Source organism: Aquila chrysaetos, chromosome 14 (assembly GCF_900496995.4).
Source record: "Aquila chrysaetos chrysaetos chromosome 14, bAquChr1.4, whole genome shotgun sequence".
Lineage (NCBI taxonomy): Eukaryota > Metazoa > Chordata > Aves > Accipitriformes > Accipitridae > Aquila > Aquila chrysaetos.
The window spans coordinates 4,016,770-4,040,794 of NC_044017.1; the positions used below are offsets into that span (position 1 = coordinate 4,016,770).

Sequence of the window (24,025 nt, forward strand, 5' to 3'; positions counted from 1 at the left end):
ACTTGTGGATTTAGGACACTGCAAAATAAATAACTCGAAAAAAACCCACCTCGAAATAGAATTAGCATTTAGGAAGACAGAATTGAGGTTTAATGTCAATGTGCTGCCCATAAATTTAGGATCAGTCAATTCCACACTGTAAAACACTTTGTGTATGCATCCTTGCTCTAGGAATGCTTATACTTAAGTCTAGCAGCCTAAATGGAGGAGGCCTCATGGCTTGTTTATGGTTTATATAGGTATTTCATTGAATCCCCTCAACTTTCAGACTTAATGTACTCCTAAAGAGGGACCATCTGAGCAACCCTATTTGGTTTTGTATAGAAACACTATATTTTTCTAGCTTAAAAAAAAAAAAGCAGCAAGTACTCTGTTTCTTTGGCATGCTTACAATTTTGTCCATCTGTTAGAGTGGCACAATGCCCACTCACAATATGGTGTACCAGTTTCAACCAGGCACAGGTGCCAATGAAAGATTGGTTTCGTTTTCTGACACAAGATTTTTCTGGTGGGAAGCAGCGCCGTATTAGGGGAATGTGCTTTGTTAGACTGATTACTTCTGTTGGCATGTGTGTATCTCATAGTAATAATTAGCACTTATGCAGTGCTTTACATTTTCAAATCACTGTTAAAGAGAAAAAAAAAAAGAAAAAGATTGAAGGCATTGCTGAATGACAGCCTTTTGTATCTGTTTTTGCAGCCTAGTTTACTGAGATTTCTGCAGGCAGGGGGGTGTTGTGCATATTGACCCAGAAACAAGCATAAGATAAAATGTTCCTTAATTGAAATTCTTTCTCTTTTAAGTTTAATCACTGATGAATTTTCATAATATTACAATTCTGTGTATGACTGTATTGACCTTTTGAGGCTGCAAAAGAAAACAAAGGAACAGAGATTATGGTTTTCAGGAGGAGATCTTGATACCAGGATCACAGAATGGTTGAGGTTGGAAGGGACCTCTGGAGGTCACCTGAGCTGACCTGCTCAAGCAGGGTCACCTAGAGCCACTTGTCCAGGACCATGTCCAGATGACGTTTGAATATCTCCAAGGATGGAGGCTTCACAACCTCTCCGGGCAACCTGTGCCGGTGCTCAGTCACCCTCACAGTAAAAAAGTGTTTCCTGATGTTCAGACAGCACCTCCTGTGTTTCAGCTTGTGCCCATTTTCTCTGGTCCTGTCACTGGGCACCACTGAGAATAGCCTGACTCTGTCGTCTTTGCACCTTCCCTTCAGGTATTTATGTATATTGATGAGATTCCTCCTGAGCCTTCTCTTCTCCAGGCTGAACAGTCCCAGCATTCTCAGCCTTTCCTCATAGGAGACTTGCTCCAGTCCCTTCATCATCTTACTGGCCCTTCACTGGACTCACTCCAGTACATCCATGGCTCTCGTGTACTGGAGAGCCCAGAACTGGATGCAGTACTCCAGGTGTGGCCTCATCAGTGCAGAATAGAGGAGAAGGATCCCCTCCCTTGGCCTGCTGGCAATATTTTGTCTAATGCAGCCCAGGATACCCTTAGTCCTCTTTCCCACGGGGGCGCATTGCTGGCTCATGTTCAACTTGGTGTCCACCAGGACCCTCAGGTGCTTTTCTGCCAAGCTGCTTTCCAGCTGAGTGGCCCCCAGCATGTACTGGTGCCTGGGGTTGTTCCTCTCCAGGTGCGGAATTTTGCAGTTCTCCTTGTTGAACTTAATGAGGTTCCTACCAGCCCGTTTCTCCAGCCTGCCGAGGTCCCTCTGGATGGCAGCATGACCCTCTGGCATATCAGCCACTCCTCCCAGTTTGGTGTCATCTGCAAACTTGCGGAGGGTGCACTCTGCCTCATCATCCAGGTCATTAATGAAGATGTTGAACAGGATTGGACCCAGTATTGACCCCTGGGGTACACTGGTAGTTACGGGCCTCCAATTAGACTTTGTGCCACTGATGACCACCCTCTGGGCCCAGCCATTCAGCCAGTTTTCAATCCATCTCACTGTCTGCACATCCAGCCCGTACATCAACAGCTCCTGTATGAGGGTCTTATGGGAGACTGGGTCAAATGCCTTACTAAAGTCCAGGCCTTTTGCACTGTCTACCATAAGATCCTCATTATGGGTCCCTCATTATTTCTCTTTTGCTGGGTGCTTCTGCCATCTTTGAGAGGCCATACTTAAGCTTGGCTACACTCGACGTGCTGAGACATTCCTGGCATCTGAGACTTGGGATGTTCACAAGAAGACAAACCTGTTTCTGCACAACTTTGAATGTGTGCCTATTGAATAGCATTCGATTATCAGGTTTTTTTGCTAGACCATTTCTCCAGTTTGTCAATGGAATTCTAACTTCTCCTTAGTATGCTTCCTGGCCTTTGCAGCCTGGCAGCACCTCTGGACTTAATCAGCATATTCCTTATTCCATCATCCAAATTTTTAAAATTATCTGTTAGAGCCAGATGAAGGAAAGACCCAATCCAGAATGTATCTTTACATTTTTCACAGTGAGCTCTCTAGTACTCTTACTGTAGTTTTCCAGCTTGTTATTTGTACCCATTCTATAATAACTTCATGCAGCCCATATTTTTTCTGGCATATTTCACACTGTCTCCAGTGGTATTCTTATGCTTTCATGAAGTCAAGGTATGGGATGTTTAGAGGATTGCTTTCATTGGGAAGGCCCTTTTTTTTCTGTCCAAGTTAGAAATTATACTTAGTTTGATATAAATGGCTAAAATATGTCTTTGGCAAACAATTAATTATACCCTTTTATGTTTTAGAGGGCCATCCAGAAAATATTTTGTCTAAGTGGGTTTTTTTCTGGGTAATTTTGACCAGTCATCTTAGCTTTGTTTCTTTAGCTTATCCTTTCATATCTCTTTTCCTCTTTAAAAGTAGGCATGTAGACATTGTTTTATTTTATTTCAAGCTTCTGGATTCTCGTGTGTTTTTCATGATTTCTCAGCGGTAACGGTTGAGGTTACTCTGGGTTGTATAGGACCTGTTGGAGTAAATTTAACCAATCGTAATTTAAAACAGATTAACTTCTCTATAAATTCTGTGTCTTGTAGCTCACTATTTTTGCTTTTGTTCTTGCTCTCTTTCTGCTCGTGTTGTGCTTGCCATCTGATTGCAGCTGACCTCTTTGTGAAAAAATGAAGCAAAAAGGCACAGAACACTTCTGTTTTCTTGGCATTTTCCATTGTCTTTCCCACTGAGTATTGGAATAACTCCTTCCTTGTTGCTGTTCTTACTAATATACCTATGGAATTATGGGGTTTGTTCTTTACATACATTACCTTTTCTTGTTTTGTGATGTGACCTTTCTGAGTTTGTTTCTGTACAAGTGTGCTGCTTTTACACTTGTCCTTGATAATTTGACTTAGTTCCTTTTTTCCTATTACTCTTACATTTTGAGTCATCAAAGCATTTGTAAATCGCCAGCTGGTCTCTTACTATATATACTTCCCATTATCTTCTGTGTTAAGATAGTTTGTATTTGAGTACTGAATATTGCTTCTCTGAGCGGTGCTTAGTTGTCCGGACTTCTTTCCACCAGAATTTGATTCTGGGAAGAAGAAAACTCTCACTAGATGAAAGTATACTTCAGTAAACTCAGTGAAGTCCATTGGCTTTGTTCACTGTTCTCCCTTTTACACTTACCAAGAATGACTGATCGTCATTTTGTGAACACAGTCAATTACTTTGCCTTCCATCTTTGCATTCTCTCAGCTCATTTATTTCTACATTTAAAAAAACCAAACCAAATCAATACTGAATTTCAAGAACTGGCTGAACAGTCTGTTGTATTGCAGAGTCTGAAGAGTTGAAGAGCTCCTTCAAGGGATGTATTTAGGACAGATTCCTTTTATTCTTAGCAATACTCTTAGAACGAATTTTGAAGCCCCTTCCTCCATGAATTGCAACACTCAGTTGTTCTTCTGTATAATTGATGTGAGCTGCAGTTTCCTCATTGCAGTTTTTTTTCTTTTAGTTGCAATGTTTCTTTAGTTTAGTCATTATTTATTTTGTATTTCTATGTTTTGTTCTGGTATTATTGAGATGCGTATGACTTCTTTCCTTCAGAAGGCTTTCTTTTAACTTCATAACATCTGCACCTCTGATGTTAAGTCTTACCTGTGAGGACATAATTTGGAGTGGAGGGAGAAGGAACGAATGCCTACTAGGTATTGCAATGATGAATCTCAAACATACTAATATTCGCTCTGTTGAAGCTTTAAGTCTTAAGTAAGAAAGGAGTACTAGAAGCAACCTCAAAACCTGTTCTTTCACATATTTTTATGAAAACTTCTGCTCTCTGCCACAAAAGAAGTAGTCTGCTTCAAAATGAGAGAGGAGGCCCATGTAAGCAGATCCTTTTTACACTTGAGGTTATGGTTTTTATCTGACCCAACATCATCTGAGCTAGTATACTAATTTCCCTTTATAATCAGTTAAGAGAGCGAGCTACTTCTTTGAAAGGTGGACAACTGCATTTAATTAGGTAACTTAATCCATAAAGGTGTCCCCTTCTTTCAGCCAGTTAGAAAGGAAGCCCAGTATACTAGCTTAGGTGTAGGTGCCTACTTCTGGTGAAATTAATCTTAATTCTGCCATTTACCCTTTCCATAGACCATTATTGCAGTTCTGTTTAAGTACTGAGGGTCAAACCTGCATTAGCAGTAGGGAAGAACTGCTCTAGAGATCAAAGAAAGTAGGAAAGGGATTCAGTCAATTAATGTGGAGTTCAACTTTGTTTTTTCACGTGCCAAGTCAAAGATTGATTCTTGTGATGCTTGTAGAGGCCATGTTGCTTGAATCAAGAAACTGCCTCTGAATGAGCAGTGTGCCTCCCTCTGTTGCTTGCACCTGTGGAGTAGAGGTTGTGACAGATATGTTTTTATGTGAATTACCTGTGTACTCTGTGTGTGATAGTACCTTGGTTGAAGTAGGGCTTATTGTTATATTAATCTCAGAAATGCCTGCTTGTAGTACCCAAAATCAGCTATATGGGCAGTCGTTAAAGACTCTTTGAGTAGAAGCTGTAGTTACTCTTGATCTCTTAACCCCAGATTTCCTCACGCTGCTGTAAAACTGCTTCCTGAGTGCAAGAACTAACTGCTTTTCTGCTCAGATGCTGAAATTTTTGAGCTCCATGGTATTCCATTGCCGTGCTAATGAAATGACATGAGGTACTCGCTAAATGCAGCAGCCCTGGAGAAGCCGCTCATTGTGCCTTTGTAGATTCGACTACAGTTAAAACAGTTTGCATGTGTGACACTTCATGTGTAACCATTAGAAAGAATTTCTTGTTCTTACGGTAGCTTGGAAGAGAGTGGCCAGTAATGATAGAGCTCTAGCTAAGGATAATAAATGTGTCTAAATATTGGGAATTAACCTTTGCAGATAATAAATTGTGGAAACTATGTGAAGCTTCTGCCATTCTAATTAATCTGGCTAAAACGTCTAGCAAATAGGGAGATTTCTAATGTCTCTGAGAATAGAAAATGACTGCAATAAAGGGACAAATGCCAGCATATTGCAGGAGGTGCCCTATGCTTTTTAAGTCTGCGTATCCAGATCTTGACTGATAGAAAAGATTGTGATTAAATGCTGTATATTTTTAAAATTCTAATTTTAATTTCGATTCTAACTTTATCTTTAAATGTATAAACCTAATGTTATGGCATGCTTTATTTTGACAGATAAGGAAGGACATAATTTTTCTATATTCTGGGTGCTGGTGAGTGTTATCCTAGGTGCAATAGCCATGCTGTGCAAAGAACAAGGAATTACAATACTGGTAAGAATCCTCTTATTGACTGAATTTTGACCTCAGCATCTGTCGGGTACAGTTGTAAAGCCTACAAAGATGAATCTTCTCCACAGCTAATTGCATGCATGCCTTTTTGTCCTGTTCAGAAAACTAGTTAATGTTGACAAAAAGCAGTATTCTAGTAGATCTGTCTTGATTGTATCCTTGCCAATCTGTGGGAATTCTTCATTTTATCTTATGTAAGCAGGTTGCATGTATATGTTAATTTTTTGCAAAATTTAAAAAGATTTAGAGTGTTAGTTTCAATGCATATCACGTTCGTTGGCCTAGGTTTTGAATTTAGTTGTTGAGATAGCAGGCCTACAAACCTTTTGTTGAAGTCTTATGAAAAAAGATATAACTGGAGGAGAGCATTTTTAAAAGCTCCACCCTCTTGCTTTTGTGAACAGTGTAATTAGAAGTAGGGCCATTGTTCATGCATTTCTAATACTGAATCTCTTCCTTCTGTCCCTTATTTAAGGATCTGTCTATCCAAACAGATACAGTTAGTGTTCATGTTCATTGTGCTCTTGCTTTTTATTGCTTCAGTGAAGACATTCTGTTTTGGGTGACCAAATCAGCCACCTGAAGTGCTACATCTGTGATTTTTACCTTTTATATAGCCATATATCTTTATAAATAAATCCAATTTATAGCTTTAACTGACATAGATAAAGCAACAGAATCAGAAGAATTCTTTGCAGCAAGGACCTGCAGCAAGGACCTTCTTGTCCTTGCTAGAAAAAAAGGGAGAAGAAATTACAGAAAACTTCTTGCTTTAAGACATTATTTTTGGATAGATGTTTGTAGAGTGACGTATTTTTCAAAGGTGTCTGTAAGGAAAACATAAGGAATTCTCTTAAAACATGGTGTGATTATTTTCTTTAGAGGTATGAAATAATTATTTGAGCTAGCAGACACAGAATTGTTATTGGATCCGGGTTTTTTATTTGTTTGCTGTTGCATTGCTAGGACGACTATATTTATTGTTGTGCTGAGGGGCACGGGTCAGAGGGATGAAGGGGTAAATCACACATTAAAAAGATTGCTTGTAGGCTGAATGTATTTTTCAGCAGGATTCTTGCCTTCCTGTGTCCATGCAAGTGAGCCAAAAGCCTTTTAGCTGCCAGGTGGCGTTTCTACGTAGAACTCTCCACTCTCTAACCTATTTTGTCTTCTCCCTTTGACTGTTAGAAAGAGACTTGTGGCCTCCCAGTGTACTAACTCTTTGCCTCACCTGGAACTATTTTTACTGTCTTTTTTCCATTTAGAACGTTGACGTAATTTCCAAAGTTATTAGGATATAGGCTAAATATTCAAGGATTGTTATGGCTGGTGATTGCTGAAACGTTGAAGGGAAAAGGTTGAAGTTGGACTTTGCTGGTCATCTCAACAGAATTACCCCGGATACATTTTGGTTGCTTGCTTGGGGTAGTATGTGCAAGTGTAGTCCTGCAAAGCATTCAATATGCTCTGGTTTTATGTGTAGTGGCTGATGTCACGTAGAGCTTTACTTTTTTTCTTTTTTCCCCAGCAACTTCCACTGTGTATACTGGTATAATTGCAAGAAAAGCAAGCCTGATATCTCTGCTAAATCTTTTTGAGCCTTTTTTTGTTGTGACAATTTATATACCCTTTAAAAATAGTATTTCTGAAACCTGACAGTCAAAAGGTACCATGCTGCACAGCAAAAAATAAGGAGAAGGCTTAAAGAAACTCCACCTTACTGACAGAAGCCTTACCTTTTGACTGCAGCATTTATGCTGTGGAACATTTGGGAAAGAAGATGGAGAGCAGAATACTGTTGTGACCATGCATATGGGGTCTAGCTTGCTGGTACATGGTATTCCCCGAAGGGTTATTCCATGTAGCAGAAGAATCCCCATTACAGTAACATGATATCCTACTCATCTGAGCTCAGGTTCTCAATTTACCATTCTGCCATCATTACTACCAATGTATCTCTCTACTTGTTTGGAATCAGAATTAAGATGTACAATAACTCATGGTAGAAGTAAATTTAAGATGTATTTAAAAAAAAATATTTGTGGATAGCTGCTCCATCTTATGCTCTTAATTTTCTCTTGGTTGCTTAGGGTTTGAATGCAGTGTTTGATGCACTGGTGATAAACAAGCTAAATGTTTTGGAGCTTATTCAAAAGTTACTACATAAGGACAAGTCATTGGAGGTGAGTCCTCAGAGGTTTTGTTCATTCTGGCCATTCAGACAGTCATGTACTAAAAGACAAAGATAGAACTTCTGACAGTTTTGTTGTTGTTGAGAATTAAATAAAAAAAATAGACGTATTTACACTCAGCCTAATAAGGCAACGTGCTATGACATCTTTGCAGCAACATGAGTCGTAATGGGATGGCATTAGAATTGCATTGGATAGTGAAATCCATTCCACACTTCTCTCAACAGTACGTTAAAAATATGGTACGGAAGAGCTGACCGCTTGATGCAAGAAGTTCTCCAGGGTCAGTAGCTATATGCCTGAAAGGGTTGTTTAACACAGTTTGGTCAGAGTAAAGAGAGAGAGAGATTTATGCAGATTTTCAAATTAGTCATTTGAAAAAGTACATTAAAAAAAATATTATGTCTACTTTGCCAATCCCACTAAAGCATTACACTGTTTTTTTCAGAATACAAATTACCAAACAGGAGACAGTTCCTAGTAGCTTGGGAGTTTAAAAGAAAAAATATGTAAGCACACATAGTCACTAAAGATCGAATCTCTGACTTTCGTTGATATTGCTTTATCTAGTATCGGCTCAAGTGGAATCTGGCACCTAGTATTTGCATTGGCAAACAAATCACAGAAACAATCAGCTTTGGGTGAATGATTGATAGCAGCCAAATAGACTAACAGACTACTAGAATGTCTCTACTGTTCAAGAGCTACATCATTTGCCTCTCATCCAAGGTTCAGCAGGGCAAAGGAATATTCATTGTACTTTGCATCGATCAGTGGTTTCACTGCAGAGAAGCCTTGCTCATGTTTCTGAGTAGCACAAGTCCTACGGGGCTTTTAAATTCCTTTGCAAAGAGTGAAATGAGGAGCTTCAGAGGAAGATCAGTGAAAGGGGAATCTCTAGAACTGAAACAGTAGATTTGACCAAGAATGGCTAAGTGAGGGGAGCAGGAATATTTCAGGCAACAAATAGGAATGCTGGAGAATTTTGCTGTATAATGAGAGTAATGTCAACTAGCATATGACAAGGAAAGAGTCTGGAGCTGTAGGGGACTAAAGCAGAGCCAGTTCAGAATTAAAGTGATGGAAATAAAAGGTAATAAGGAGGACGCTGTGAATAAGTGGTCGGTCAGCCTCACATCAGTGCCTGGTAAGGTCATGGAACAGATCCTCCTTGTAGTTATGTCAAAATATATGAAAGACAGGGAGATGATTAGAGACAGCCAACATGGCTTCACCAAGGACAGATCGTGCCTGACTAATCTAGTGGCCTTCTGTGATGGAGTGAATGGATCAGTGTACAAGAGAAGAGCTGCTGATGTCATCTACCTGGATTTCTGTAAGGCCCCCCACAACATTTTTGCCACTAAAATGGAGAGATGGGGGTTTGACTGATGGACTGTTAGATGGGTAAGGAATTGGCTGGATGTCTGCATCCAAAGAATTACAATGGCTCGATGTCCCTGTGGAAACCACAATGAGTGGTGTCCTCAAAGGTCCGTACTTGGACCAATACTATTTAATAACTTCATCAATGACATAGTGGAATTGAGTGCACCCTCAGCAAGTTTGCAGATTACACCAAACGGAGTGGTGCAGTTGAGGGAGGGGATGCCATCCAGAGGGACCTTAGCAAGCTTGAGAAGTGGGCCCATGTGAACCTCATGAAGTTCAAGGCCAAGAGCAAGGTCCTGCACCTGGGTCGGGGCAATCTCCAATATCAGTACAGACTGGGGGATGAATGGATTGAGAGCAGCCCTGTAGAGAAGGACTTTTGGGTACTGGTGGACAAAAGGCTGGACATGAGCTGGCAATGTGCACTTGCAGCCCGGAAGGCCAGCTGTATCCTGGACTGCATCAAAAGAACTGTGGCCAGCAGGTTGAGGGAGGTGATTCTACCCTTCTACTGCATTCTGGTGAGACCCTATGTGGACTACTGCATCCGACTCTGGGGTGGATGGAAGATGTGGCCCTGTTAGAGTGAGTCCCCAGAAGGGTGACGAAATGGTCAGAGGGCTGGAGCACCTCTCCTATGAAGAAGGGCTGAGTTGGGGTTGTTCAGCCTGGAGAAGAGAAGGCTCCAAGGAGACCTTATTTTGTGGCCTTTCAATATATAAAAGGGTCTTATAAGAAAGATGGAGAGAGACTTTTTACCAGGGCCTGTAGTTACAGGGCAAGGGGCAATGGTTTTAAAGGTATATTTAGATAGAATAGAATAGAATAGAATATTTGCACTTGGAAGGGACCTACAACAATCATCTAGTCCAACTGCCTGACCACTTCAGAGCTGACTAAAAGTTAAAGCATGTTATTGAGGGTATTGTCCAAATACCTCTTAAACACTGACAGGCTTGGGGCATCGACCACCTCTCTAGGAAGCCAGTTCCAGTGTTTGGCCAGGAATAAATTCTTTGCAATGAGGGTGGTGAGACACTGGAACAGACTGCCCTGGGAAGTTGTGGATGCCCCATCCCTGGAAGTGTTCAAGGCCAGGCTGGATGGGGCTTTGAGCAACCTGGTCTAGTGGAAGGTGTCCCTGCCCATGGCAGGGGGGATTGGACTAAATGCTGTTTAAAGATCCCATCCAATCCAAACCACTCTATGATTCTGTGAAATGTGTCAAAGTCAAACCTTTTTGGAGGATTACCCTTTAAGCATGAAGAGCTCAAAGCATTACGCTTCCGTTCTGTGACTTTTAAACAGTTCTGTCTGGATGAAGAAAACATCAAATATGCCTTCTTCTTTTAATAGAAATAATTAATTTTAGCTCCTGCCACCTACAAAAATCTGTTCTGCTCTTTTCATGGAAGTGTATCTCTGTTTGTTTTGTTTTGTTGAAACGCAGATCTTAAATTCTCTTACTTGCAGGTTTTTTTCTTCTCAGCTGAGACAGGTTTCAGTTTCATGACAGATTTCCGTTAACACTAAATCAAAGATGATACGATAACACTTCTTCCACTTTTAAAATTCTGCCTACTAAGAGATTTTGTGGCGATTTGTGAAATCTGGCCTTTAAGAAGCTGCATGTGCTGTTAAATGAAATGAAGCCTGATATAAGAGGTTTTGTGTAGTTAATCTGTCATAAGGCAGTTATAAATTGTCACTATATGGCTTTCCTTCATAGCACAATTCTCTTCCAAAAACAGGTTTTAGGAATGATTTTCCTATAATCCTCGTTGTAGTGACTTTGGTTACTGAGATACGTAAGTCGGAAGTAAACATTTGAGCACAAAGGTTAACATGTAAAATCAACGTTACAAACTTCTTTATTGTTAGGCATTCAGCTACATATTTTATGACAACTCTGTTGTCAACTACAAATATTAGAAACCCATCTGAATATTGCTTTTAAACCTAACTTTTCCATCATTTTAGAGAATAAATATCTTCAGTCAGGGTACTGTTGGATGTCTGTCTTTGTGCAGCAAGCCTACTTTTTTTTTTCTTTTAGTCTTCAGAAATAACTAATATTGATCTCCTAAATAATTGTGGTGGTGCTTGCTAATCAGCATATTGCAATAGTAGGTAATAATAATAATCAGTGTGCCAGCTCCCATGGAGGACATAGAACTGATCAAGTATAACTATCAGGTAGGTTTTTAAAGGTAATAGAAGCATATCAGACTAAGGGAGGAAGGTAGGAATAAAGGAAAGCTAATACTGGAGATCGCATGACCGTATTTTTTAGGATCCAGTCAACGCTTCCATATAAAAATCCATAGTTTACTGAAAATTTCATCTGCAGAGGTGTAGAATGGAAAGAGAAGGGGCCCAAATGATCTCTCATTTCAGAGAAACTCTCGTCTTCCATCTTTTGCTTCTCTAATGACTTGTTGAGGCTGCGCAGAATAATTGCAGTCATCAGAGAGCTCTAAGGCAGCCCTACAGCACTGTAACACAGGGGGTCAGAGAGAAGCTATGTCCTTCATATGTCCTGAGTTACCATTTGCTAGCTGGGTAGGGTGTTGGAAGCTTGGATTTGCATCTCAAAGCGGTGACAGGGATATCATTATAGTTACTGATGATTCTGTTTCCAGTCTCTACTGGTGAAGCTTGAAGAACCTCTACAGTATACAGTGTTTTTCTTTTCATTTATGAAACTGATGTGTGCTTGGAGAATATGTGTTATACTTTATGGAGGAAAAAATGGAAAAGTGTGTCAAATTTAGCTTCTATGACATCACTTCTCTATGTTTTACGTGAATTGCCTTCTTTAGACCCTAAAGTGTATATTATAAAACATGTGATGTAAATCAACTGAGTTAATGTAGATAAAACACAATTTTTTTTAGATCTTGGGTAATTTTAGCCTGACCGAAGTTATTTGAGTGCCTGTCTGTTATTAACTTTTTAATCACGTTAACGATTGTGAAAATTTTGATTGTTTCTAATTCCTCCCAGTTTCTAACTCTGCAGTTTTCTTTTGTATGCATGTAATTTTACCTCTAAAGAGACCTAAGTGGACAAAAACTTTCCGTGATAAGCAGTCAACTGGATATAGCTATTTAAAACAAAGTTCACAAAGTAACCATCCTCCATTTTAAAAAACCAAGATAGATCAATTTAATATGCTGTATATCAAAGGCTGTATACTGCTCAAATTCCCTATCAGAAATTGCTGTGTAAAAAATTACATCAGCTATAGAGTTACTGAGGATTTGTAGAAGAGAGACTTCTTGAATAAAAAAAGTTTTCTCACTGAGAAGGAAATGAAAATGTTTGCAAAAAATATTTTGCAGTTAGTCAATGAAAGCACAGTGAAGTTTGAGAGCTTTCTAGTAACAGCAAAAATAATAACAATGTCAACTCTAATAGCAAAAATGCACAGGAATAGCCTCTTCTGTCTGAGGTAGTGGTGAAAAGAATGTGAATGTAGTGGGGAAGAGAACAAAATAATGGTTTTTATATGAGGGGTTTTTTTCTTTCTTTCCTGTAGAATGCTGTGCTGTTAAGAAAGGGGCTGCTTTTCAGGATTACTCTTCTGATGTCTGGAGGGGCCAGTATACTTTATATACGCTGGAGGATTATGGGCACAGGGCCACCGGCTTTCACTGAAGTAGACAACCCAGCCTCATTTGCAGACAGTCTGTTTGTGAGAGTAAGTTATGAAGTGGCTTTTTTCTGGCCAGCTCAGAACATTTGTCTTTGTCATCAAATTGAATTTTCTTTTCTGTGCTTCAAAGAAACAGTAAAGTGGGCAGTCTTTATGTTTCAAGATGTGTAATGAGTCACCGTCACTTGTGCTGCTGTGATGATTTTCTGCAATTTTTTAAAATAGTATACCTTGTATATTCTTTGCATTCAATTTAGCATGCACTGCACACATGGAAGCACATTTCCATTTACTCACTATTTTTCCCAGGCATTCAAGGATTTAGCTTTTGCTGGGTTTCATCCCTTCTCCACATACTGTGCTTGACTTTTCATCTGTTCTTTCACAATTGAAGAAAACAGCATAAAGTTCTGGTCTGGTGCATTTGGAGTGTGTCTTGGCTTTATATCTCTGACTGCATTAAGGCTCTTTCTGGAGATGGAGAAAGAAGGGCAAAGACAGTAGGTGCTGTCTTTTGACATTTTCTCCTATTGTAGGAGATTATTCTTTTTACAGGTGGATATTGGTTGGACAGCACAGAACTGCATTTCCCTGCTCTGAATAGGAGACCCACTTAGCTATGTTTAAAAAAAAAATTAAAAATTAATTTCACAGCTGTAAAATAAATGGATATGTAACTAGTTGTAGTATAACAATGTTTAAGGCCTTTTTATTGTATAAGATGTATTTTGTGGTAAGGGAAATGATAGCAGAGAGAAGAACTAAAGTTGCCTCCCCCCCCCTTAAGTTTAGTCTCAAATAAATGTTTGTTTTCTTTTTGACTGACAGGCTATAAACTATAATTACTACTATTCCTTGAATGCATGGTTGCTGTTGTGTCCCTGGTGGCTCTGTTTTGATTGGTCAATGGGCTGCATACCCCTCATTAAATCCGTCAGTGACTGGAGGATAATTGCACTAGCAGCACTCTGGTTCTGCCTAATTGGTCTGATATGCCAAGCTCTGTGCTCAGAAGACAGCCATAAGAGAAGGTAAGAGACAGTGATGAATTTTAAATGCCTGGCCAACTTGAGTACAGTATTATTTTGTTAAATCCACTACTGATAATTTTAACAATTCAGTGCAACCAGTGTCTAGCAAATGCAGTTCAAATAAATATTTATAGCTGTCATTACAGTTTTATCCCAATTTGGGCCCATCACTGTACACTGACTAGTGGGAAACAGAGTTGGAGGAGGAGGAGGAAGTATGGATGGCTGCTTTATTTTTCTCCTGAAATGGCATTTTGAGATCCTTAACACTGTAGGCGGTAAAAAGTAGTATGTGCTCAGAACAGAGTAGGAAATTATGTGTGTTGTTGCCCCTACTTCTTACAAGTCATCATCTCCTTTAATCTTCTCCTAATAATGAAAGAGAGAGGAGATGTGCCTTGAAAGGAGGTAGATAGAAATGCTGGCCGTGGCCATACAATTAAAAAGTAAAATGCTGACCCATAGTATCTACCGAGGAAAGAACTTGTACTATACCCAAAGGAACTAAAAAATTCATTGTAAACTATTCTGGCTCACTAAGGGCTTCCGTTTAATTTTTCAGGTTCTGTTCCCATGGATTTTATGTAAAATTAATTTCTTAGTTCTTTAAAATTTTTCAACAGTTCAATCACAACGAGGTCATTCTGTTGTTCAGTGCTGAATATTTTCTTTTTCTTTTCTGTATTCTGTAATTTCATCTCTTCCCCCTCCTCCCCTCAAATGTTAACACCCCACCTGCCTTCCTTTCTGCTGTTCCTGTACTCATTTGCACAGATAAAATCATTTTGCAGAGGGGCTGAATTCTTGCTACAAGCAATGTCATACTTCCTAGTAAAAACACACTCAGTAAGCTTATATTGCTGAACAGCTTTTTAGTAAAGACGAAAAGTATAGTGAAGGCTAGGACTCTTGGGTATGAGAAAAGACTAAAAGGACATGTCTACATTAAAGTATAGAGATTTATTTGTAATAAATTAGAGTAGAAAACTACCATGCCTGTGGCCTTTATAACAAACACCTGACACAGACCTGGAGTTCTTGTTCCCTTACATCAGCCCTGTAAAAGTAAGGTACCTCGTCTCAGTTGTCTAAGCTCTGTCCATAAAGAGTTCCCTGTTGAGGATTACTCATCCTCACATAGATACCTAAACCAAGGAAGACAAACTGCCCTCGAGAAGTGCCTCTTTCAGCTGACTGTAGAAACAGTGTAGATCACTAACTTTCAAGTGGTTAATCACAATGGATTCTACTATTGATGTATTTGTTAGGAAAACATGCTCTCAGTAGGATGTATACCTAAGTTTCTTCTTTAACAGTGACCTATATTTTTCCTCTGTTATTGTCTTACTAGTTCCAAAAACAGACAGGCAGCTTTTACCATTACCTTTCCTGCCTGTGTACTTTCAATAGGAATTATGTAATTAATGTGTAATTGGGATATTTGCTGGCCTGGAAGCATGAACATTGCTTTTCTGGAAATTATAGCTAGGGTTTTAAAAGTGCCTGATGGAATGAAGTGTCACTGGAATTTAACCTGATTAGCTCTCAAAGGCTGCTTTTGAATGCCATGTTCCATACTCACATCTTTCTACAATGTGTAAATAAAGTTTATATGTTAAGTGGAAAAAGGTACTTTTGTTCAAATTTGTGGTTAATTTGAGAATCTGTTTCTTGTTTGCAGAATTCTTACACTGGGACTTGGATTTCTTATTATCCCTTTTCTTCCTGCAAGTAATCTGTTCTTCCGAGTAGGATTTGTTATTGCAGAGAGAGTCATCTACCTCCCCAGTATCGGATATTGTATTCTGTTTACATATGGATTTAGTCTCTTGAGTAAGCAAGCCAAGAAAAAGGTAACATCAAAACAATCAGAAAAGTTGATGATGAAGTGCTTCAACTGAATGGTTTGTTTCTTAACTTGTCTCTCTTTCCTTAAGAAAATTCTTGCTGTGGCAGTACTTGGAATCTTGTTGATAAATGTTATGCGCTGTGCACTCCGCAGCAGTCAGTGGAGGTCAGAAGAACAGCTTTTTAGGAGTGCACTGTCAGTGTGCCCTCTGAATGCAAAAGTAAGTCACTCGTGGACTTTTAATCTTTTTTTTTTCTTTTTTTTTTTAAGTGTTTTGGAATTTGGGATAGAGGAGGTGTTACGCATAGTTAATATATTGTGGTACAGTGTTATTGACAGTCTTGCTTGGTACAAGAATATGACATTGACATGCCGGACACCTAAATTACAGTGGTAGCATAGTCAAAATACCAGACAGTGCAAATTACAATATTGTAATTCAGAACTTGGGGCTGGGAGTGGGAAGGGGAGGGAGAAAGGGGAATACACTTCAGGAAAGGCATCCAGCCAAACTGGATGTACTGCTAATAAAATCTGCTGGAACAATTGTGTGTATAGTCATAGAATAGTTTGGGTTGGAAGGGACCTTAAAGATCATCTAGTTTCAACCCCCCTGCCACGGGCAGGGACATCTTCCACTAGACCAGGTTGCTCAAAACAAGTTATTACAACAAAATATTGAAAAGAAAGTAAGGAAGCTGTAGCAATGTATTCACCTGAACAATGCCTATGCTATGTTTTTAGAATCCTTTTTGTGTACCTTCCAGTGGTATATATAGCCAACACAACTAAGGGACAAAGCAGCATATCATCAGTGTAATCGCATCTGCTCTTTTACAGTGGCTGAATGGGCTAGAGTCTTCAGACGTGGGCACTGAGGAAAACTGCAGTATTCCCTGCAAGGCTTAGTGAGGGAACAAGTAAGAGGGTGGGACTGGATAGGATGTTTCACTGAGCTGAACGCTAGTGTTTGGCATAGCAGACTGAATCTAGCCTGCCAATGGAGGTGACCTCCACAGCAGTCCTTTGGTAGCTGAGAGCGTGATCTGTTGGAGCATACCGCAGAGCCCTGATGTTGTCTGAATTTTAGCAGAGGCTCTCTTTGAAGAGCCTAGGAATAGGAATGCACAGCTTGTCAATAAAAATATATTGATGTTTTAAAAGATTAGATTTCTGTCATCTAGAGTGGTATCTAGACAGTACAGATCAAGACACAAAGTTTAAAAAGGAACCTGTGAATGCTCAACTTTGCAAAGAGAATGATAAACTTAGCATCTACTGGAATACAAATATGCAGGAGTGAGCTGTAAAAAACAGTTATGGCCGATATTTACAACACGGTGATGCCTTTCAATAATCTCAGATTTCAATACATAGAAAAAGAGCTGTTGTATTTTCTTGTGTGGCAGTGGTCGGCAACCACCTTCTTTTTAATGATGACCTCAGTATAGCTTGTCTTCTGGATGACAAGCGCATACTATAAATGGAGCAAATGCAGTCTGTTTCTTTGTGTGTAACTCCATCCATCTGCCATGGTAAGAGTGCTTTAGACAGATCCACACTCTTTGCCTGTGCTCCAAGCTCCTTGGACTCAAGCCATGTCTGGCTGGGAAGCTGTGTAGCTGTGTTCACACAGTGCTGTGCTTGAGCCGATAAGCTGTGTGCAAGCTACTGAACTAATGCAGCTGGTTCAAAGCCAATGAGTGTACAGGGAAAATGAGCTTGTGTTTGTCAACATTGGGTCGTGTAGACATGCCTGAGCTGTATTGCTGCTAGTGACAGCTTGCACAAATGGAAAGCGTGGTGATGTGAACAGGGAGGGTTTTGTAGGCTCACGTTCCAATTTTGCTGAAGGAGTAACTTTGAAATCACAGTAGTAGGGAACTTTTCTAGGCAACAGCATTAGAGAGTCCATGTGTGAGAGCCAATCTGTTTTTTTCTTTATGGACTCAGCTATATTTATTCAATTTTGACAAAGGTAAACGTAAAAATTGGAACTAGGTTCTGTTGTGATCTTCTGTTGTTGTCTTGAAATTGCAGGCTTCCTTTACAAATGACTCCACAGGACTTTCTCTCAGTGGTCCATTTATTTCAGTGGGAGCCTGATGCAGACCAAAAGATGGAAAACAGATAATAGCTTTTTCTTGTTGTTCTTGGAACATCTTTAATATGTGTAATGTGGTCATGCTTTACTTCCCTTATGTAGCAGGGTCCCAGAATCTCCAGGTGTCTCCCAACCAGCAACAAAAGCTGCAGCTCCTAGTTCATGTTTTGTGGTACAGCTCTACAGCTCTTTTCAATTCCAGATTGTCTGTATGTGAGCAGTGTAGAATCAACTTAATGCTGAGTAACAAGTAGCTACAGCAGTGTTTTCTCTAATTTCAAGACTCATCTTCTTTAACCATCTCTTTCGATAGAGGTGTGGAAACTGCATTAAATCAGATTGTCTGGCATAGTAGTGAATCTACCTCCTTGAGTGATGGATGCATCTGGTTCAAGAGGATGAAATTTAGGATCAACTTTGATAAATGTTGCCCAGTGATTTTAAAATTTATTGGAAATAATCAGGTACCATAATGAAGTTACAAAGATTTTTACTTTAAAAAAAAAGTTCACAATACAGGTTTTTAAACATTTTAAATATCTTAAAATTTATTTAAAATGTTTAAAATGTTTTAAATATCTATGTTATATATATTATATAGATTTTTTTTTTTTCAAGAGAGAGAAAGAAATGTTACAGATCTTGGTTAAACATGCCTAGGAGTATGTCACACATTTGAACTTGCACGGTCCTGCACTTAAGTTGGTTTCAAAGGTTGTTAGACTGAAACAGTATACATTTTGAATATGCTTTGAATACATTTGGCAGTATTTTTCTTGGATGAACAGAAGGTGCCTATATATTGATTCCATTTCCTCTTACCACCTTTTTTCATACCGTATAGATTGACTTAATTCATGGAGGTCAGTGGTGATATACACTAGTGTGAGTTAGAACCAGGCCTGTGTTGTTTCTGCTAAAGCAAATTTTGTGAGCAGTTATAGAGACTGTTTTCTCCTGATGTGTTGGTTATATGTTACAGGTAGTTTATAAATTTGGAATATTTCAGTGCTACTAGCTTAAAAGGCTCACTGGATCCAATTTGGCATCTTTTCATTTGATGGCATTATGTTGCAAGTTTATCCTGGAGTGCTTTGTTGAAGTACTAGAATATCTAATGACAGGTTATGATAAAAGCATAACTACTGTTTCACCATATCAGACTACTGGCTTGGATTTATCTCCTTAGCTTTGGACATCTACATCTGAGCAAGTCAGCCAGGCTCCCTTTATAACTGGGGAGGAAAAACCGTCCCTTTTACCACGTGGTTCATCATCACCTTGGACTAAATTACTGACTTAGGCCAGAAGGACTGCACCCTAGATCTGTGTGTTTCTCTCCACTGATGATAAAAGAAGTCCTGACAGCTAGAGCAGATGTGGATACATAAGGTTATGTGAGATTTTGCCCTTGCCCTACGGCTGTTCACTATTTCTAGACATTCCTGTATTGCTCCTCACCTTCTGAGGTCATTAAACATAGTTTCTTTTAATTTTAAAGATTATTCCCCAAAATGCTCATCTTACTGCCTTTTTTTGCCATGTGATAAGTTACTGTTGGAAGTGCCCAGTTACTTTTTCTCAGCTTTTAGCAAAGCCATGGCAGTTTTTAAAAATCCAGAGGTGGTCTTTATTTCTGGATTACTTCCTCTAATTGATTATCTAAATAAAGTTTTCAATTGCATTGTTAAATACATGGGAAATAGCCACCATTTTTCTTTTCCTAGATTTGAAATAACTGAATTGAAATGATTGTAAATTGTTAATATTCTGTATGTAATCTCTACATTCTCCTTGCTACTGGCTTTTCTTTAAAGCATAGAAATTAATAACCATAATTTTTAAAAAGCCATTTCAGTAGCAACTTTTCTGCAGTAATAAGCAAGGAAGTTATGATACTCACAACAGAATGTGTTACTAACCAGTGTGCCTTGACATACTAAGGGTAGTAACTTTGTACTTGATGCTTTATGCAAACTGTAATTATTATAGATACAAGTTTGTCAAAGACGAGCTATGCTAATACTGAAAATGTACAACAGAATTTGGGAGATTGCTTTCTATACTTTCTTAAAAGGTCTCGTAAAACCTCTTTGTGACAGAACAAGATTTAGTGCTGTTTAAAGATTTATGAAACTGATCTAGAGAGCATTTCCTTCAGATATTGAGAATTTTTTTCTAGGCTATATATTAAAAGGGGATTATCTTCTGTAGAATTTACCTTAAGTGCTGTGGGCTATGTTTATAGGGGCTATCTGCAGTGTTTTGCCACATAGATACCATTTTAGATGTCAATTTTTTTGTATATAAGCTCAGTCATGCAGAAGAACCTCTAGACAACATTAGCTGCACAAACAAAATGTGAAGATCAAAAAGGCTTTGTTTTATTATTAATTTGAAAACAATTTCACTAGTAAAGAGAAGAGTGTTTGATGAAGAAGTTGGCATTGAACAGAAGCATCTGCAAGTTTCTGTAGAAATTTTGACATCTGTGCTTTGCTTCCATCTTTTTCAGCAAATGTTCATATTTGCTGAAAAGATGATTATAAACAGCTAGGAAAAGAGAGTAAAAAAGTTGGTAATAGGGGTGCTCCAACTGAGGGAGTATACCTCCTAGAAGATGCTACTACATTTCAATTTCTTCCTACACTGCTTTGACAAAAACAAACAAACAAACAAAAGTCAGTTTGACAGTGATTTTGGTTTTGTACAGGAAAATATAATTTTTTTTCTCTTCCTCATTTAAATGTGTGTGCACAATTAATCACTTAAATAAGAGTTCAAGCACTATGTGTGTCTAACATACAATAATATACAGTGCTTTTGCTTTTCTATACTGGCTTCTTAGGCCAATTGAGGTATTGCGAACAGACAAACACATGGAGCCAATTCTTTGGCTAGGCTGTGGTGCCATGGTTGTGTTAACTTTAAACAATGCATGCCTGTGGAGATCAACTAGGTTCTACCCTAGGGTATTTTTACCTAATTGCCCTGATTTTGGAGAATACTGGGTTGTTATGGATCCCTGAGAAATGTTCCTTTTAGAGCTATTACTGTAAAGTAATTACCTGTTTAAGATTGATAGAGGAGCATGTGGGCTTAATGTAATACATCATTTCCAATTAGTATCTATCTTTAATCATTTAATAACAAAATGCTATGTCTGCTCTTAAATGCTTAATCAGGAAAGGAAAATCCTCCCTCCCAGGCTGGCATGCACAATATCTGTTAAAGGCAGAAGAACCACATCTCTAGAGATGAAATTTAAGCCATCACACTGGCTCCTCATTTTTAAAGGCCAGATTCTTCCTGCCCATTGGTATATAGAAAGTACTTGTGTCCCCATGTTGTGCAGGTAGGGCTCGTAGGAGAAGTCGAGGAGAGTTACAGCCTTGTGCTTAGCGGAGGGCAGGTGGTTACCTAGGCTCGGTTTGGGGGAGTAGAGCTGAAGGCTGATCTTGGCACCTCTCTGTCATGGCCAGTGACGCGAGAGACGTGGCTGCATGGCAAAAGTCGCCTGCACCTCCCAGATGAGTGTGTATGCCTGGGAACCTGTTGCTGACTCTGTTCTTAAGAGCAGGGTGTATTATAATCCATTGTAGAGCTGGTTTTGTCACTGGATAATTACAGTAGGCTGAGAAGTTCTTTCGGTATGTTTGTTTGAGTTTTTCTTCTCTTCCCTTCTCTGTCGCCGCCATATTAAGGGGAACTAAAGCTACAATTTCGCTTGAAGGAAAATTGGGAAACTGACATATAACGAGAAGCGCTTCCTTTTCAGCGGTATTGTATAGAAACATCATTTCCTTTCACACGGAAGTTATATCTGAGGACAGAAGAAATACACCATCGAAAATGCTAATAGTTTATTTAAATAGTTTTCCTATCAGTTTTAATAAACTATAGTACATCTTTTTAGTTCAGTTCACAAAACATACATGTACACTTAATATTTCATTTGATGTTTTGACTTGAGGGAATTGATATCTCTCAGGTTTCTGCAGTCTGCGCGATTCTGTTTACATGAGAAAAATATTCTTTCTGCTGCTGCTTTTGAGATAGAAATGCATATGAAGAATTTACATATTTCAAAAAACAGCTGACGTGAAATACTGAGTGGTTGGTGTATACCAAGTTTTTTCTCATATGCTCTGTCCCCAGTCTTTAATCAAAATTTCTTTTTTCAGTAATGCTTATGACTCTTGTAAAACATAAAAAAAAACCCAACCAACACTTTTCTAAAGCTTCTTAAAGAAAAAAATTGAATCACGTTAAATGTAATCTTGTTTGCTGATATTGAAATGTGAAGTCAGGTATTTTAAGGGCTAATATACATTATTGAGTGAAATCTTTCCATATGTCTTCTGTTTTGCCACAGTTTATCTTTTATCTGGAAACACAGCAAAGTTTAATAACCTAATTTACTCTGAATAAATTTTGAGTCTGTAAACTTCAGCATATATAATGAGAGCAATCCAGTTTGGTAAGAATGTTATCATAGTGTGCTGAAAAATTTCTGGAAGAGATATACAAATAGGATTCAGTCCTAAGAAACATCTTTCAGGGTGTATCATTTTACTTGAATGACTCCTGGGAAAACAATGCTATTCTGTCTTTTTTTTTTTTTTTTTTTTTGACACTGTCAACTGATCTTTATGAATGGCTATGTCTTGATATAAAGGTACCATTCCATTGCTTCTTTGGCATGGGCCTTGTCATGTTTTTATGAATGTACAACAGAAGTGCCTGGATTTTTTTTTTTCCTGGAAGCTGTGCCAGAACTGTTTTTATGGGATGCTGAATTTGTGTGCTATTTTATATCTTGCAGCCTGAGGACCTGCTTCTGTGTATGCTTAGTAAGCTTTATAGCATCTTTCTCTCTGTAAAACCAGTGAAACTACTTTTTTGCTCATTCTAGAAAGCACGGAAAACGCTTTTAACTGTATTTGTTGATGGTATGTTACTGTGTAGTCACAATCATATAGAGATGGAATTCAGCAATTAAATATCATAACAATTAGGTTCAAACATAATTGTGTGTGCTGGATCAATAGGTCCCAAGTATTGTGCCAAATGCAATTAGGATTTTTTCCTTTGATGGACACATGAGATAAAATCCTTTTTTGAATGTAGAAGGTGAATTAGAGTTATCTAAATGCATTACAAACCTATCTTTTTGTACTTCAATCTGAAGTAGTTCCTGCATAGTGTTTTTGAAAAGATTTAATTTAGATTTTCAAAGTATGGAAGAAATTACAATGTGTGTTTGTTTTAGATGAAGTATATACAATTTGATTTCAAATAGGTAATTTAAGCAATGAGTTCTGATCTAGTTGCTGAGAAGTCTGTTTTCAGGAGTCAGTACTCACAGTACTTTTCTGTTATTTCTAAACTTGATTCTTCCCTTTGACCAGGTAATGTAGTCTTCTGAGTTTTCTCTTAAAGCAGGATTTGAGATATCTTCCAACTCAGATTTGTCCTGAAATACATGTATTCCTATCTAGTCCTTGCCATAAGTTCAGATGATGCATCTTCTTCCCTGTGGCTATATCTCAAAGCTCTAGATCCTTCCTTCATTCTCTACTTTTTAACAGGCAAGGTCTCCAACATGTTGCTATACACGTTATTTTTATTTCAGAAATGCTCTTTGATGCATTTTTATCCCAAGACAATAACAGCATATGTCTGTATTTGTTTTTGAAATATGGAGCTTAGTTTTTCTGTTAATGTTGAGTTTCTGCTAGTTTATGCTATAGTGAAAGCAAAGTTTAATCAACACTTACATTGCTGTAGTGTTTCTTCTGCTATGGCGGATTTAATTTGAGTCAGACTTTCTCTTACTTATCTGACAAATACATGAAATGAAGAGCAGGACGTCTCCATATAAAGAGTCTTGTGGAAAGTGTGGTGACGTCATTTATAAAATCAGGAAGTGAATAATCTTTCTTAAATAGCTGGAACAGGTAAACTGATTTATTAATTTATTCCTCAGATTTTTTCTTG

General features: G+C 38.5%; 1 protein-coding gene across 4 annotated transcripts in view; it reads left to right on the plus strand.

Annotated features, from left to right (window-relative positions):
* The window catches only part of TMTC4 (transmembrane O-mannosyltransferase targeting cadherins 4), a 60,763-nt gene that overhangs the window by 22,181 nt on the left and 14,557 nt on the right, over window positions 1-24,025 (plus strand). For all 4 annotated transcript variants that reach the window (XM_030036714.2, XM_041128636.1, XM_041128637.1 and 1 more), the window contains 6 exons: window positions 5,684-5,781; window positions 7,890-7,982; window positions 12,925-13,086; window positions 13,870-14,072; window positions 15,754-15,925; window positions 16,010-16,141. In XM_030036714.2, coding sequence (XP_029892574.1) covers window positions 5,684-5,781; window positions 7,890-7,982; window positions 12,925-13,086; window positions 13,870-14,072; window positions 15,754-15,925; window positions 16,010-16,141 — 860 coding nt within the window. The remainder of the gene's footprint in view (window positions 1-5,683; window positions 5,782-7,889; window positions 7,983-12,924; window positions 13,087-13,869; window positions 14,073-15,753; window positions 15,926-16,009; window positions 16,142-24,025) is intronic.